Source organism: Nipponia nippon, unplaced genomic scaffold (genome assembly GCF_047370975.1).
Source record: "Nipponia nippon isolate SJK-2023a ecotype South Korea unplaced genomic scaffold, ASM4737097v1 scaffold_9, whole genome shotgun sequence".
Lineage (NCBI taxonomy): Eukaryota > Metazoa > Chordata > Aves > Pelecaniformes > Threskiornithidae > Nipponia > Nipponia nippon.
In genome coordinates this window covers 1,445,758-1,463,644 of record NW_028262413.1, presented here as the reverse complement: position 1 = coordinate 1,463,644, position 17,887 = coordinate 1,445,758, and the positions used below count along the sequence as shown (strand labels likewise).

The 17,887-nt window shown below is 39.6% G+C and overlaps 1 protein-coding gene across 8 annotated transcripts in view; it reads left to right on the top strand.

Annotated features, from left to right (window-relative positions):
• Positions 1-17,887, top strand: part of ARHGEF3 (Rho guanine nucleotide exchange factor 3) — a 142,265-nt gene that overhangs the window by 111,993 nt on the left and 12,385 nt on the right. For 7 of the 8 annotated variants that reach the window (XM_087744993.1, XM_087744990.1, XM_087744995.1 and 4 more), the window contains 2 exons: positions 10,663-10,770; positions 17,503-17,673. In XM_087744993.1, the coding sequence (XP_087601119.1) occupies positions 10,663-10,770; positions 17,503-17,673 (279 nt within the window). The remainder of the gene's footprint in view (positions 1-10,662; positions 10,771-17,502; positions 17,674-17,887) is intronic. The other variant, XM_087744994.1, reaches the window with a different exon arrangement.

The window sequence follows — 17,887 nt, the reverse complement described above, 5'->3', positions numbered from 1 at the left end:
TTAACAAAAGTGGAATTTTTTCAACTGCGTATTTTGGAAAATGAACACCCTGAGTGTGTGCGTGTACGTATGCACCTATGTAAAACACGAGTTGTTAAATACCAAATGGTTCTCTTAAGGATGCTCATTTTACTAACTATAATGTGAAAGAAATGTGGTTTTAGCCTTTACTGCATGAAGCGTTTTTTATGAATGAATTGTCAAATCTGAAGAGTCGGAGTGTTGCTCTCGTACAGTTAGGAAGGGCAGCTTAATTATAGTCAAATTTCAAAGAAAAAGTCTCAGTGAATGCTTAGAGCATGAGGAGGTATCTAATAACAGATGTGATCAATCAGAATTACAACGTGCAAACAGTTGGTTTGGATTTATAACCTTTCAGTTTCTGTTTTATACGGATAAGAAAATGTACCCTATGTTTTCAGGCGGTTTTCTGAGAGTCTGATGGACTTCCAGCATTCTGAAAAATAAACTTTTAGACATTCTCCTGTTTGTCTTAGGAGGGTATGAAAAGACCACCTGCCGCTCCAAAAATGTGGTTAAGGAAGCAGAAATAAAACCTGCTCTTTGGGAAGGGCACTGCAGGGATAGATGTGTGCAGCCTGGTTCTTTGAAGTCTGTCGGGGGGTGGGGTGGGGAAACCACGTTTCTTGTCAAGCTCTAATATTAAGCTGGTTTTCCACCCTTTGGTATATACAAGTCTAAATAAAGCTATTGGGCGCCTTCTACCACAATTTTGTGTTACTGCACCAGAAAGCTAGCTCGTGTGGGGGTTATGAATTTGTGGCTTTGAAAACCTGCGTTTCGTTTAAATTATTATCATGTGAAGTTGGTTGATTTATTTAGCAACCTAACTTGTGCTTAAATGGTGATATGTGTGGAACAGAACAGATTTTCTGCTATATAGGTGTTGGGTTTTGGTTTTAAATCAGAACTCATGATTATAAAATATTTCTCTTGACCTTATTAAGCAATAATCTTTTAGTGTTTGTTTTGAACAAATACAAAATATAGTCTGGAAGATCAAGTACATTCGTACTTACATGGGATGAAATTCAGCTAAAAACTTGAGCGTATACTGAACTGTTAAAATTTTCCCAAATTTCCAGCGGGGTCTCTGGGTAACAAGCTGAAGCTTAAGGGCAATAGATTATTAGTTCTTCCTTATTGTTGGGCTTCACTTGGAGCCTGCAGAGCAGCAGTGGAAAACTAGGAATGTTTTTGGTGAACAAGTCAGTGGCACAAAAGAGGACGGAGGTTTTCTCCTTAGAGTTCTTTTTTTAAGCCACACTGGCTTCCTTGGCATAAACTCCATAGATGTAGCATGGCCACAAAACTGTGACAAATAAAACATCTGAAACGCGTGTGAACAGTAAAAATCTGGATTCTGAGAAAAGTCTGGTGTACCTCTAGTGAAAGTACAACTATAATTCTTTCTAATGCAGTTTAAGGGCAGCACAACATTTCAATGTCTGAGGAATGAATTAATACAGGAAATACTATAAGACCTTTACGTACACCATCGCATACCCCACATACAATAACGTAGTACAGTTCTAGGAGTAAACAGTACAGAGGTGTTGGGCTCGTTCCAGCTTTTTCATAATACAAAAATAGAGACGGTAAAACTTGAAATTTCCTTGCTTTAAGGTATAAAAAGCCCCACATCTTTCCCAATGACATATAGATACACACACACCATTTAGGGTGTTTCACTGGTTAAAGCACCCTTACCACCCCCTCTAAAGGAAACACAGTGAAGCAGAGCCAGTGGATGGGCAGCAGACAAGAAAGGGCTCACACAATCACAGAATGAAGTTTAAAGGTCTGAAGTCACGGGAAGACGTGAATTCCTCAGAGTAAGGATGTTAGGTTCTGCTGTACAGGAGCTCATACGGTGCCTGGGTTTAGGCTCTAAAAACTACAACAGTGGCATAAATCCCGTTGTGTCTCCAGTATGTTGTCTGTCTGCCTACATCTCTTGCGCTGCAGAAGTCTTAGACCTAGGCATCAGGGCTGTTTGCAACCTGTCTCTTGTTGTCTCCTGATAGCCGCGCTATTTTGATGTGCAGGAAGTCTAGGCTGCCTCGTGCTCAGGATCGTGTTTAATTCGGCGTGGGGAGTGCAGGAAAGCTAACCTGAAGGGTAACCCACAGGCCTCCGGGCCATGGCACATCATGAACGTGAGAACCAGGCATGGAGCCAGAGGGAGAGGGGCCAAAAGATTGAGATAAACAGCAAGTCATGAATTTTCTTTGATCTTCATAAACGTATGTATTTCTTTTTTTAATGAAATATAAGCAGGCTGCAGTTTTGATATGTTTCAGGTAAGTTCATGTGCAGTGTAACTGCAGTGAGCTAAATGTGGAAACATGTGAAAACCCCACGCTTGGAATTGCTGATCTGTTCTGCTTAACGGCAATTGGAAACAAACAGCTTGCCTTTATTTTTCCATTCAGTAACTCGCCGTATGATGTCTGCTTGTTAATTGGCGGTCCAGCTTCATATCCAGTTTGTTCCAGAATGGAAAAGGTCTTGCTTAGGTAGTCTGTACAAGCAGCTTCTAATGAGAGGAAACGCAGAATTTAATCAGCTCTACAGTAGTTATCTGGGTTTTTCAGAGTTTCTGTTACTTGTGTTAATTCACCTCAGTGTGAGGTTTTTCTGTTAATTGGCCTTCGTCTCCTAACTGCTGGCAGACATATTGATTTCTGGATATTGCAGATGAGTGATCAGTCAAGACAGCTGGATGCAACTTGTCCTTGTGCTACCGACGCCTCAGTGGTTCTGTCTTGCATGCAGCAAATGAAATGGAGGTCCTAAGAGTGGTGACTAATGAGGGCAGCCTGCTTGCGGCAAGGAGCTGGTCTTTGACGAACACATGATGCGATAGCGTGTTGCAAACTTCAGCTGATTTTCTTCGACTTAAGAATACTTCACCGCTTCTCTATATAGCTTTTCGTTGTACCCCGACTATCGTTTCAGGTCCTCTTTATAATACTGTGATCAAAACAAAATGTCTCTGGATTTTGCTTTATTTGCTTGCTGGTTTTACGGCGACTGGCAGAGGAGGAGTAACAAACCTCCTCCCGCTCCCATCAGGGAGCACAGGCAGTGGATGGGGCCTTGTGGATTTGAAGGAAAGTTGTATCATTGATACAATTTATCGGCTGATCAAGTTGCCTTTGTGTATCACTTTACTTAATGGCTTAATAAAGGCGTCTTGCGATGCTGGCTGTTTTACTAATGGGATGCCTCCCCCAGGTTTTAGGATGGATTTGTGTGGATGATTACCGTTACCTTTGTGCAACACTGAACTGTACTTAGAGCTGCTTTTGAGTCACCTACTTCGTTTTTCTTGACCATCAGCCTCAGCTCGAGAAGAATGAATGTTCTAGAATTTCCCAATTGGAATATTTCTAAGATACTGTGAAGCAAAGGCAAATTCTCTGCTGTTTCAAGTATTAAAAAATAGAGTCTTTATTGGCGCCAGTAACAATTGAGAATGTTGTTCTAGGTTTTGATTTGCTTCTCTCTGAAGGTGCAAAAAGCCTGAGATGCCTGGCGGAATTTATTTTTGGGTTAAGTGTTCGCTGTATTAACAGACTGTGTTGTAACATAGGTTGTTTTTTCTATTTTAACCTTTTTTGTTTGTTTTGGTTTTTTTATCCTGCTGAAGGTTAAATACTGATAACATCCTGTGGAACAGAGCTTGAATGTGTTTTTTTCTTTATTGAACTCCAAGTTTTGGGGGCATTTATTAGAACTGTTTAATCTTAGGCCAATTTAACTAGTAGCAGACTAATAAAAATAATAATGTTGGGCTTCCTGCCATGACAAATGTTGACTTACCCTTATAAAGTTGACTAGGAACTAATAACTTCTAAAGTATAGGAGTATGGAAATTTAGCCAGTTACATGGAGCCTGAAACAGAGTGGTTCTGTTTTAGTTTGCTGGCATTGCTTGTGAATTATGTTTGAAACAAAGGTTACTGTACTGTTTCAATTTATAGTGTCTTCCATTTATCACACTGTTAACTCTTTTGAGACTAATTTAAGTGAAGCCATTTTGCAGTAATGAATGCTGCCACAGCACAGAATGAATGCTTTGGATATCTGTTTGTCTGGGTTCACAAAGAGAAAGTATATCGAAAGGGGAAAAAAAATAACCAGCAAATTTTTTATAAAATGTCAAGAAAGTTAGCAACCCCAAATCCAGAATTACTACAGCAAATAAATTATTTCAGAACTTGTTGAACTTCAGTAAGTTAGGATGTTTTTAACAAGCATTGCCAGTTTCGGTGGGTTTGTACGTGGACTGAGAGAGGGTTAGTTTGCCTTTGAAGGTAAACAGGGTAAATTCTAATATTCTAAAATGCTAATTTCCTGTACCAGTTTTCATGTAGCACTTATTTTCTGGGTTGCCTTAAAAACCTCTACGTTCCTTTTGTCGAGTTTGTTTTTAAATACAATCAGAAAAATCAACACAATGTGGTCACAGCAGTGCTGCACGTGGGCTGAAGACCCGCGTGTAACGGCCCCTCGGGGAAATGTTTTCCCTTGTTTGTCCAATTCAGCCCCAGTTCTCCGACATGGAGACTGTTGTTGAAGTTGCTGATAAGAGATGGGAGAGTCAGGTGGAAAAACAGTCATACCGGCAGTGAACATACGTTTGCTTTTTGCTGTTCGCGGGGAGGAAATCAGTGGCTAAGCCGGTCAGGAGCACAGAGTGAAAGAATTTGGAAGTGAGGTACTGAAGCAAACGAAGACCTCTTATAGGGCACCTTGACTACTGCTCTGTGCTCTTCAGCATGCGTTGTCCAGGTCGCTGGTTCTGCTGTTCTGCAGGCAATATAAAGGGACCCTGGCCTAGTTCTTTTTGTTTCCTATCCTTCTGTTCGTTAGAAAATCAAAACCAATCCTTTGCTGGAGTAATTTATCCATCCATGTGTGGTAATTAAGCTGTGGGTGGCCTTGTTGAATGACAATGTATAGAAAACTAATTGATATTATTAAATAGATTTAACTCACTCTGACACTCTGCTTTAAACTTTGGGAAAATTCCATTCTTTACATATACTAGTAGAAGCGTTGTTTTGTGGATGAAGAGCATGAGAAGTGTTAGCTTCTTCCTCTAAATAGCCTCCTCCTAGGAGCTTTTTCGTATCTGCGTAGTGTGTTGTTGTATATCATATATCCAATTATTAGGTGCCAGTTTCACTAATGAAGAAATAAAAATAACATCAACTTAGCTGTTAGTACATTGCAATTAATGTAAGTGCCTAATTCTTCAAAGGATCTTCTGCTTTAACATGCTTCTGTGGCTGTTGAGTGAAGCTTGCCCCAGGAGTGGGTGCTGTATGCTACGATGCAGCCTTTTAAACGGTAATCCATGTGTATTAGAGCCAAAAATAATGATACAAAAGCTATATTTTTGCCAAGATGTTGTCCTTTTGAAATGACCATATCACAGTTTTAAAAAGCAACACCTCATTCAGTTATGCAAGGCAGAAAGACTTAAATTTTACTCAAGAGGGAGCTGGCAGAAGTCGCTCAGAAGAGCGTGGCTTCCCGGTAGCACTACAGCTGAAGCTGCTTGCTGTCCGCATTGCCCAGCTGTCCAACAGCAGGAGACTCATTTTTTGAAAGTTATCCATTAAAAGCTAGAGCTTGCCTTTCTTACTCAGCAGTCTCAATCATTAGGTTAGAGTTTATTATGTAGAAGATACTGGAATTACAATTGTACATATATATAGGATCTACAGAATAAATTACAGCGAAGAAGCAATCTAGAGAACTGCGGCCTTCACACCTAGAAGGCCAATAACAGAACGGTGAGGCGTGCCATCTTGGAAACTTATCTGATAGTTTCCTGTCTTCAATCGGTGATAATCAGTGATTATGCCATTGTGATTAATCTTTCTTCCTACGAATTCCCCTGAAAAACATTTGAAAAAAATATACTCTCTCAGAGGACATAGGAGTTGTTTGAAATGTCCACTGTACAGTTTCCAGAACCATCCAGATTGTGGACGCAGATTTGCTTGTTTTATCAGTTTGTTCACAGTATCAAGAGTTCTTCTTGAGGCTGCATATATACACGGTATTTCCAGCTTTAATTTTTTGCTCTCTGAATTCAAATATTACCAAAGTCATGTTGAGTTCAAATATACAGCTCCCTCCAAAAGCCATCTGCTCTTTGTTCTAGCCTAGTCAGGTATTAATTTGACTTCACTTGACTGTTCAGCCTTTGAAGTTCCTGCACTCATGTTTCCCTTAGCTTTATTTAGCCTTATATCAAATTTAAAGCCCTGTCAGATTAATATTACTTGTTCACATATACCAGCTCCCCAATTTGGAAAGTCTGCCAAACTGTAGTCTGGATCTTTTGTTTTCTAACTTACTTCCCATCTTGTTTTGGCAAGCCTTCATGGCTCTGAAAATGCAGTCTAACATTTTGTTTTATTTCAAAACTCTGAAATTATTTTTTAATACCAATAACAGCAACTTTAAAAGGTCAGGCACAACCTGGTAACTCCTGAATTTTGTGTGTCATAACTTGGCCCAGTTCCCAGGCTGGACAGGTGGTGGTTGTTGCAAGTGGATCCAGCCGCTAAATCCCATCTCTCAATCCCGTCTGCTTCGGCGTTCCCTGAGTTGGGAGGGGGAGCAGGAGAAGCGAGGACTTTGGGTGGCTCTGAGTCTCCCGAGCACACTCGGAGGTACAGAGCTGGAATCTGATGTTCATTCTGCCTGGGCAATATGTCCTTCCTAGCACCTCTTTGTGCTGGGCAGACGCAGCATTCCCATGTGCTTAGATTCATACCCCAAAAGATTTTATGGTTGCGGGACCCCTGGTTAACTGGAAGACCAGAGATTTTGCAGAGACAGATTAGTAAAATAATGAGCACATGTACTAGGAATTCCTAACTGCAAGCAGTTTATTCTTTAAAAAAAAAAAAAAGAATTGAAGAGTCTTGGGAAGCAGCATTTGGAATGCAGCTCCCTGATCTTATTGGACTAACGTGCAAGTGCAGATTCTGATCGGTAAAGCAGGATAGCTCGCGTACTCTCCTCTCTCCATTTGATGTGTTGCTTGTGAAGAACAGAGCCCTTGGTGAGAAAAACAACCATCTGTTTAAAACTTACTTTTTTAGGCACTTCCCTGTGGAATTTTTCCCTGCCCGGATCATTGGCCTCAACAGTTTGTTCAGCTTCTCTGTGGTGCTGGTGTGGAGGGGGGACACAGCTTGCGAAGGAGGGCGTTGATGAAAGGGGAGGTGGAGGCAGAATGGACATAGACCATGCAACAGAAGTACTGCCATCGAATGTCTGAGTTTCAGTATTACTATCTTACAGTTTTAGAATTGCTCCGGTTGTGCTCTATGTTCATTGCACAGCCAAAGCCTTACCTGGACACGCTTTATTATTCCACAGTGGAGGGGGTGACCCAGTGCTGATTGCTCTTCTTGTGAGACGTCTCTGAGGGAGATGGCACCTGGAGCACCAAGGTTTGATGAGTTTTCACTTCCAGCTGGCTATCTGAACCTAACTGACTGTTTCTAACGCAGGCTGAAAACCGCATTAGAAGTATTCAGAAAGAAGCTTTCACCGTAATTAAGAACTTCTGATTAACAAGATTTACTTTCAGTCCTAATTGGTAAAGGTGTAAAGTCTTAGACTTCTGAAATTATTGATTGATATTGATATCTTAAATAATTCTATTGGAGAGAATCCTCTAATAAAGCTCATCTATTTTAATAAGATCAAATTCCTAATTTGAACCACATATTTTAGCTGTTTTGAGTTCTGATCAGATTTGTCAGTGCGAGATCAGAATACGATACACTCCATGAGGAAGGCACGGTGGGATGTTGAGGCCGAAGGAGCAGGACCCCTGCAGGCATACCTTCACGGCCCATTAGCTGACTTTCCTTTGACTACTGGGAGAAGTGCTGACCTCTCGTGGCTTAAACCAAGAAGCTCTAGAAGAGCTTAATGTTTTTGTGATGGTGGCTGAAACTGCTGTGTTCCCCTGGAGCTGTAGGCATCCTTGGCCAGGAGACAGCGCCGGTCCCAGAGAGCCTTTGGGCGCTCCGACATGAAGAAGGGGAGATCATATTTGTTTTCTTCACTTCCTCTCACTCTCCAAGAGAAAGAGGGCGATTTCCATTCTTTTTACTCAGGCTGATTTTCTCCAAGGTTATTTGATGCTGTGCATCAATTTTCACAGCTGCCTGAGGTTTATGTGCCCCACACGGCTGAGCAAATTAGGTCCTGGTCTGAGTGCTTAGCCTGCAGGCTTTGGGTAGGAATTAATAAACTTCAGCTGCAGTCACACACACAGTATTTGGAAGTATTCAAATAAGGATAGACTGACTTGCTGTTCCTTACTTGGTTTTAAACACCATTGAGGAAGTTTCATTCAAGTTTTTTGCAACGCACTCAAATGAAATGCTGCAGAGATGCAGTGAAATACAGATTTGCTTCTTTTGTGAGCTCATTTGCTGTCAGTAGACTCCTCAGGAAATTATCCAAGGGCTTCTGGGCTTAGTTTTGTTGTAAGTTAAGACTGAAAGACTGTGCAAAATTGTGGATAGGTCACAATGTGTGTGGAAAAGGTCTGTAAGGCTATGGGGAGCATTTAAGTTTCAAGCAAGATATGGCTGTGATGATCAAACTTGTGCTATTTTGCATGAGTTTTGTCTTTTGACAAAAGAACATATACATAGCAGCAAAGTTGTAAGGTAACAGGATACAGCAGTAAAGAAGGAGAAATCTTTTCTGTTAATCCTAATCCCCCTCGCCCTGTCTTCTGGAAGGTCCATACAGTCGTGATTTCCAGATTTTGCTTTCGGGGTGTGGTATTTATGCCTAAGCAGCCTTTGCTGCCAAGGCAGAGGTGCTAGCAAAAGCCGTGCTGCTGGCGTAGCCCTGCCCGACTGCCTGGGACTCCAGGCCCTTTCACTGCAGTGCAGCACGCTTCGTGACAAGCAGGCTCTGCCATGGGATACTATTTGTGCACCAGGACTGGCATTCTGAATAATCATTAAAAAACCCAGCTGATGGCTGAGCCACCAGTTAGAGAAGAATTGCAGTGGAATCTCAAAGGTTTTTCTTCGTTTTTGGGGGAGAGGGGTGGGGATGGGGATGCTGTAGATAAATATGCTAGTGGTGCTGCAATGACGTAAAAAAAAATACTCCTTCAAAAACCTGTGTCAAAGACATAGTTGCTGAAAAGGAAGGAAAACGAATAGCAGTGCAGTGGTGGAGATAAGGATGTAACTTGATTTAAGCTGCTAGAATTCTTTAATGCCAGGTTTCATGTGTGATGGAATACGTTATTTTTGCTAGAGGGTTAAACACTTTGTCCCTCATCTCAGCCGGCATTTATGGATTTCCAGGTCTGCCTGCTGAGAAGTAAATTAAATATGATGCTGCTTCTCACCTTTCCTCTGTTGCTGTACTAATGGAAGAGAATTTTTCTTGCCAGTAACACAGATGATGATCATCACTGCTGAGATTTATTATTTTTTGATATCAGGAAGGATGAGAAATCTGCATTATTTCCAGAAGGATTTGGATTTCTGAACAAAAGGATAATAGGCATGCTTCATTTTCTTAAAGCTATGTCTAGGAAACTGGAGGCATAGCAAGCCTACACAAACTTTATAAGCATGGCTGAAAAAGAAAGATGAACTGCTTTAGGATGTCCTTGAAATATGATGTTGGATGGGTTTTTTAACTTCACTTGGAAGGTTTGGCTCTTTTTCTGTCAAAAGTTGCCTTTTGCATGTGCTGTTCAAGATCCATTAAATGTCAGATGGAGGTTAGGAAGCCAAGGGTAACTGTTCTATTTTTATGTATTTATAATAACTTCTTTCTTGTGTAATGATTTCTGTTAACTTTTTTTTTAAAATCTGCAGGACAATTGGCATTTTATATTGAAGGGGTTATGTATTACTATAAGTGCTGTTAAAAGTATATATGAAAAGAAAAACATGTAATTGAATGCTTTATGGTAGATTTTTGGTTAATTTTCCTTTCTATTTTATGCAAAAATTAAATATATGTAAACATGTTATTAATGTGTTTGCCTGTATGTATAAGTATTTCCATAGGAACATGCACTCAAAGGACAAGTACAGTTAGAGATTTCTGTCTAAATTATATTTTCTGGAATAAAATACATTTAACTGAATAGAGTCACATGCTGACGGTGCCAGAGGCAGAGAAACAAATGGAATTGTTTTTATTTGAAAGCATTCCTTTAAATGACGAGATTATCATAACATGCATTAGCTGCAGAGCACTGCTAAAAATTTCTTTTAAAAATGAGTTAATATAATAAAATGATTTTGTCTTTCTTTACCTTTCTCCCTTCCTCTGCTCCCAGCCATGCCAACTTCTCCATCATTACATTTTTCAGCTGTTTCCAGGATCTGTATGTACCAGCCAAGAGCAATCCGTCATTGTCAGCATTTCGAACTGCTATTGTTCGAAATATCGAAATAATATGTATTGTTTATTTACTACCCTAATTACGTACCAGGTTTACAAACTTGCTGTTTACCAATGCTTTCTTAGGAAAATCAGCCAAACTGGTAGCAATGTTTATCTGATTATGCTCACACTCCCCCCGTTTTTTTCCTCCCCCTGCTCCAGGAGCCCAGTAACAAACGGGTCAAGCCGCTTTCCAGAGTTACCTCACTAGCGAGCCTCATCCCTCCTGTGCGTGCCACCCCGTTGAAGCGGTTCAGCCAGACGCTTCAGGTAATCCCAGCAAAGGCATTGCTGCATTACACTGCCTTGCTAAAAGGGGAATGCGTACACGTTCACAGTCTCTTCTGGGGTTAGCGTGGGGATGTGAACCGCACGTATGCGCACACACCGTTGTAATGGGCCAAACCGGGTTAGGCAACTCACGGCTACAGAGGCACCCCGCTTAAAAACTCAGAACTCTCGCTTCAAAAACACACTTCTCTGTCCCGTTAACCGATGTTTTTTAATTACCAGTAAGAAAACTATTGCACCTGTAGCGTATAAAAGTTGTTATACTAAAGGATTACGATTGCTTTTTAAATTTCATGAACAGAATTTTCCATGATACTTAATTTTGGTTGGTTATTTTTGGTATAGCTACGTCATGTAGGACTGCTAAATTTCCTTCTGTGTAGCGAACTTTGACCTTGCCCCAACAAAAGTGTTGGTGAACAATTGGAAAAAAGTCATTTTTCGAAGCTGATGATGAAAATTAATAAAGGGCAAGCAAATTTTAAATGCAGTTTAGAAATTACGTATTTTTGTAGTTGCAATTTCTATATTATGGATTGGGTGTGTAATATTTAACAGACTTAGAGACTAATGGGACTTTAATTTATAAAGTATTTGTGCCTTCAGACCTAGAAACTGCAAAACATTTGGGTGCTCAACTCCTACGGTTATGAGTGGCAAACAGTTGGGAGCTGCAGCATTGCTGTGGGTCTGGCCTAGCAGGCCAGACTGTTTCCTCTTTAAAACAGTTTATGTAAGAAGGCATGTATAAGATCTAAAGAAAATTATTTAACAAGCCTAATTTCTTTGATGAGAGGAAATATAAAAATATCTTGAATGTATTAAAAATGTTACTTAATCAAAATTAGCTTAATTGGAGCATTACTGAAGTTGTCTGTTAATCTCAAGGAGGAAAGAAATAAAACCTTAGAGCTAGGAGTTATGACAAATAAATAACACGTCATGGGAAAGAACCCCATTTTTCTGTAGTGGTAGTGATCTGGTAAACAGATATTACAGGGTTTCTTTAACATTGGTTTTCCTGTGCTGGGTTCCTATGATTTTGAAAGTGCAGACATCGGCATACAAAAGCCGCACGTGTGGGCTGGAGGCGAGGCAAAAGGGCTGCGCTCCCCTCCGTCTGGGCTTGATCCGGAAGGTGTGTTATAGCGTGACTAGAGCAGAGATGCCTGTATTCCCTGCGGTGTATAAATCTCCTCTGTAGTCTGCCTCCAGGAAAGAACTGGCCCGACTCTGAAAGAACTGCATTAGTTCCAGTTGTGAGGAGTGTGGAAAGTGAATTAATTTTTGGCTAAACTGCTTCTGAGCACGGCGCTTCCCTTTTCACAGCCCGAGACAGCTGTTGTCCTCATTTAGGTACCTACGCTATCGTTCTGTAGTGAAGGCCTCTGAGACTGGGTTGTCCAGTACAATATTGTACTTAATACAGTTTGATTTGGACTTTCCGTAACAAGCTATCCTTTCATGCATGTAGTAGCAGCTCCCCGAGATGAGAGCTACATAAATGTGTTTCGGGGCAAATTTTGACAAAAACAGGAGAGAAAACAGTGGCTTTGTTGCAAGTCCTACTGTTGCAAGCATTTCTGTCTTGCTCTGTTCATACTGATTATTAGAATATATTTTCATTAACTGTCTGCTTCTAAGCAGATTAAACAGCGATGTTATTCATACCATCTCCCCTAAGTAACTATGTCCTTGAATGAGCTGCGATGAGAAATCAACCTGTACGTTCTCCAAATCCTAGGTCTGAATCCATTTCCAAGTGATGAATGCTGGTGATGTCTCTCAAAACTGGCTTCGTGGCTGGCTGTAAATTGACTTCTCATCTGACTTTGTCAGCAACAATAGAACAGGGGAAAAAAAGACTGACCTTCTTGTGCTCGGGTGCCCCATTTGGAATTATTTAGAAACATTCTGGGAAGCATGTATAGCTTTTTTAGTTTATTATGTATTGACATAGCTGTCACTGTGCCTTGTGCAACAGTATAGAGCAGGATTTTTTTTTTCATGGTGTAATACCTGTAAAAAGAAAAAAAGTGGTGATTTTTCTTACTGGATGAACTTTTATGTATCTATTGTTAAGTTATTTCGGTCAAAACCCATGTTTCTCCTTGCATTGCTGCTAGATGTTCTGTATCTGTAAAATGAAGAAAACTACTATCATCACCACTCCAACAACAATGGCATTTCAAACAAACCTTCTTATATATTCTTTCTGAATGGAGGATACATGTAAGAGGGGAAAAAAAAAAGTTTATTGTGCATAATTTTCCTTATCTCTGTATATGTAGCTTCCCCTTTATATTAATAGACTTTCTGGGTGCCAGTTGAAGAGAAACACCTCTGTGTGAGATGTGCGTAGTGTCTTCTAAGATACGTTCTTAGCAACTTTTCATGTTTTGCATATTTTACTGATTATAGAGGTATTTGATTTTTTTGTCGTCTTAACTTCCTTACAGCTTTCCACATTCTTGTCAGTACTTTTCCACAAGGATTCCGAGTACCAAAACAGATAAGGTCTTACCAGCATTCTTTCTGGGGTTTTTTTTTTTTTGACTATTTGTAGTCACTCTGTTTCTGTCACATAGAGCACTGTACGCTAACTGATTAATATCATGCCGTTAGCTTCATCTCTGACAGAGTCTGTCTGTGTATCTGCAGGATACCAAATGCTAAGCAGGTACTCTTATTTGTTGATCCACCTGGAAAACCACTTTATTTCATAGCTGTATTTTCAGCCTGCATCAAGCTAGACTAATGATTATGATTATCTGCTTGTTTCTGCTTGGTCTTATTCACAGCTGTGCTGTTCGGCTTAAAAGCTGAAAACAGGATCAGAAAAAGAGCTCCAGCTGATGCTGAAGAGAGACATTAAAGTCTGGCTAGCTTCCTCTGCAGCTTCAGTTTTCATCAGTGTGTCTTGAATTTAAGTAGGGAGTCCAAATTATTTTTCTGTCCTAGGACACTGGAAATTTCTAAACATCCTTAAGAAGAAAACTGTAACATCGGTTCCGAATGCTAGGACTTTGCTCTGTAGTGCCTTTTCCCCAGTGTATAAAGCTGTTTGCATTACTGCAGCTGAAAGTAAGGTTTGCTAATTGCATGAATTAACATCAGTAACACATTGACCCCTCACAGTAACCATCTTGTAACAGCCAGTGAGAGCTATTGCAGTCAGATAAACACAGTAAACAAAATCAGGGGTTGTGGCTGGATTCTTCCCCAGCTCCTTTAGTTTTTGGAATTATATGAAAATTTTAATAATCCCAGATGGGCATAATTTTTAACAAGCATGCTGGACACGTTTTTTAAGGAATCCAGCAACCCAGACAATATTTTTAAGACTGGAGACCTAGAAATGCTGTTTTGACATTCCTATAATTCTTCCATGGGATTCTATCACATGACTGATTGCCCCCCCCCCCCCCTTATGGCCAGTAACAACTAAAGATACCATGAGAGTACCTTTAAACTTGTGTTTTAAAAATTCTGCTAGAACTTCAGTTTAGGGCTCTATTCCACTAAACTGAAATGGGTCTGTTTATTTGCAAAAAAAAAAAAAAAGGTGAAGTAGTAGAACTGGGATGGTTAAACTGATGTTGCACATTTATCTTAAACTATGAGAGAGGTTTGTTGAAATAATTTATTGTTTATTTGGGCATTTCTTTAATTAGGCTTATATATGAGGTTTATGTCTCATTTCTATTCTTGTCACAGCATTGATGATTCAAGTTTGCTTGACTCTCAAGCGACAAAGTATTAATTTTAGCATTAAATAGTATTTCCCTGGTGATGTGTTAGTTTGCTTCGTCATAGCTTTACAAGCCGATTTCTGCAAAGGAGAAGATAACATGTTAAAATAAGCTTGGATTCCACACTGAAGTATGTGATTCCCAGCCTAACTAGATTTCAGTGTACCGGGATGAAGTCAGTCAGTGTTTTTGCCTTTGCTGCTTTAGTGTATAATAAAGGAGGAAACATGTCAGACAAAGAAACCACTTGCTCTTGAAGTGAAATTTGGCCTCATTAAGTAACACCTCAAAACATTTCTTTCCCTTTCCACTAATAAATACCCTCAGTCCAATGTGCCTTCTTAATATTAAGCAAGGTACGCTTTGTATGGTTAATTGAAAGGCTGATGTATGAGAGAAATCAGTTAAAGGTACACTTACTGTGTCCAGGTAGCAAAGATGCTAAGCAAGCAAGCAGGATTTGGGGGAGTTTGGTTTCCATTTGAGTCTCTCAGCCTCTTTGTGCCCTTTCTGCCCAATGGAGGACAGTATAGGGCTGTAGAGAATAGTATCGAGCACTCACATGCAGCGTAGAGAAACATCACTATCAGTGGATGTGAAAGCTTACTTCTCTCAAAACACTGTATGTAATTTCGATTTGCTATTGCAGGTGCATGCCATGTCACAACATGATATAACTTCCTGTTAAAAGGTTTCAAGATCAAGGCATTTACTTTAAAAATTAGTCTGTCTGGTGCTGTTCATTATAAGTACTTTCTTCATTCAACATAAAGCATTCCTTTAAGAAGTCACCACCACAAAGAAAGGAGCTATACACTGGAGGATGCACATGGGAATGCATGGGAAGGGGCGTTCCACTCTGGGTCATGGAATGACAACTGTTCTGCTTGGCTGCCTTCTCATGGGTGGTGGTTTGTGGATGCAACACACTCTGCCTCTTTTCCCTAATCTTTCCATTTGCATGTGAAAATAACGGGTTCCATGAGTCATCATTATAACAAGTGTAAATTAAGCATGTAATTTCACGTGTGTTTCTTTATCTTCTTAACTCTTGAAGGAAGACTAGCACCTGACTTGCAAAGTTTTGGAAGGTTGGTATATGTGTGTGTGTGTTTATTTTTAGGGATTTTGTCAGTTCCAAGTAGGGCTCAAAATGGCTTCTGTTAAAAGGCACAGATTTTATTTATATAAAGTGTATTCTGATATTTTAAAAACATATTGTATTTATAGACAGTGTTTGCATTTCATGGGCTCTTATCTTCAGAGGAGAATTTCAAATATTGTACTTTGTATATGCTGCTTTCAACCTGGAAATGAAGATAATTTATTTTGTTTTAAATATTCTTATCCAAGGCAATTGAAAAATGATTGTGTTATGTAAGGCAGGTTTTAAATAACAACAACAATGTAGAGTATTTCAACAATGTGAAATACTTGAGGCATTTCAGAGGTAGGACCTCAAAAAGAAGCCTGTAATTTTAAGGAAGCAAGAAAGGAATCTTTTCAAAATAGGACAGTGAGAGCATAAAGTATCTATCTGTAGCCTGAACTCTTTCTAAGAGTCTACAGGCAAATGGAACTCTCAAGTCTCACTTAAAATTGGATTCGTTTTTATTGAAGTTTAAGACCACGCCACGTAATAGATACAGAGATGCTGGTACACATCATCACAGTTTAGAGGCTCCAGAAATATTAATAAAGACTCTACAATAGCAGAACACAATACTTGTATTTCACAATTTGCCATCTGCTACCACTGGTTGTTTCACGCATTTCTTCAAATGCGAAGAAATAAGTAGGAACAAGTGGTGTGAAAAGAATCTGGCTTGTTGCTTGTCATAAACATTAAAATCTGCATATTGACATACCTTTTCCTTAAAGATAATGTGATTGTTCTTCTCCTTTCATTCAGATCTCCATGTCACAGCTTTCTGTGTGAATTAGTTACTTGATCTCATTATACATCTGAAAGGGCAGGATGTTACCAGCTGAAAGGGTTTCTCCATGTGTCAAAGCCAGTTTGGCCAGTTAGAGCGTTATAGCGCTAATTATTTAATCCTGCTTATGGACATATCTGGAATGATTATACCAATCAAATCTTTCATGATTCTGACAGTTTACAAAAAAAAGAAGTATTACCATCAGGTAGCAAGACACTTACTAAGGTAAGAGGAAAGGTTTTGAAGGGCGGTCTCGCTTTATGAACCCTCTTTCTTCCCAACTGAGAAAACATTTTTTTTCTTAAACCATTTCTTCTGTTTGATGTAATGCACCTTTTCATCTGATATCCTCGAGGTAGGAGCTATTGTTTGTCAGTACAGACATCTTTGAACCCCAAAATCCCACCCCCCAAAAATAAGCAAACCCCAACAACTCTGTTGACTTTCAGCTGATGAACACGATAAGTTTATCTACCAGATTCTGCTGTCCTAGCTTTCCAGAGTTTCTGTATAACAATTGAATCTTTCTTTCAAAATGAACCAAAAAAGTATTCTTACTAGTTTTGTCTCTAAAATTTGCATTAATTCTAAATGTTTAGGTATTAGGGATCTAATGAGGCAGATATGTGTAATGCATGAATAATTCCTGTCTGTTTACTGAATTGAAACTTTGTATTTGACCAGTTATGTTAGTTCAGTGTGTTGGACCATTCTGCCATTATCCCTGTATTCGTTCTTGTTGCATGGTACGTGAGTGCATTGTACAGTTTTAAACGTGTTAAGAACAGGACGTGGACATAGTTCACTGCAGGAACAGAAGTACTGGCCTTCCATAAAGATGAATTGAGATAATTTTTCTTACAGTCCTAATACTAAACATTGCTATTAAGTCACAGTAAAAACTAATTAGATGACATTTGTTTGTTGTACTGAACTATGTATATAAATTCCTTAGGGAAAAAAAATGTGTAATGTGAAACTGTTCTAACAATAAAAACTATTCTTCTATATATTTCCAGCGTTCTATCAGTTTCCGTAGTGACAGTCGCCCAGATCTGTTCAGTCCACGACCATGGTCTCGAAATGTGCCCCCTGCTAACACAAAGCGGAGAGACAGCAAACTATGGAGTGAGACCTTTGATGTTTGTGTCAATCACGTGCTTACATCTAAAGAAATCAAACGTCAAGAGGTATAATTTTTTTAACCATAAATTTCATGTTCAAAAGTCATCTTTAAAGCATGGCGTTGAGGAATGCTAGTAGGCATTAGGGTAGCACTTGACGCTTTCCTGAAATCAAACAGAACCTCACCCCCTCCGCTAGAAGCAGAATTCTACCCCTAGTCTTTATAATTCAAGCTATATTAGATGAATATATTCTTTTTTAAAATCAGCTCATCGTATT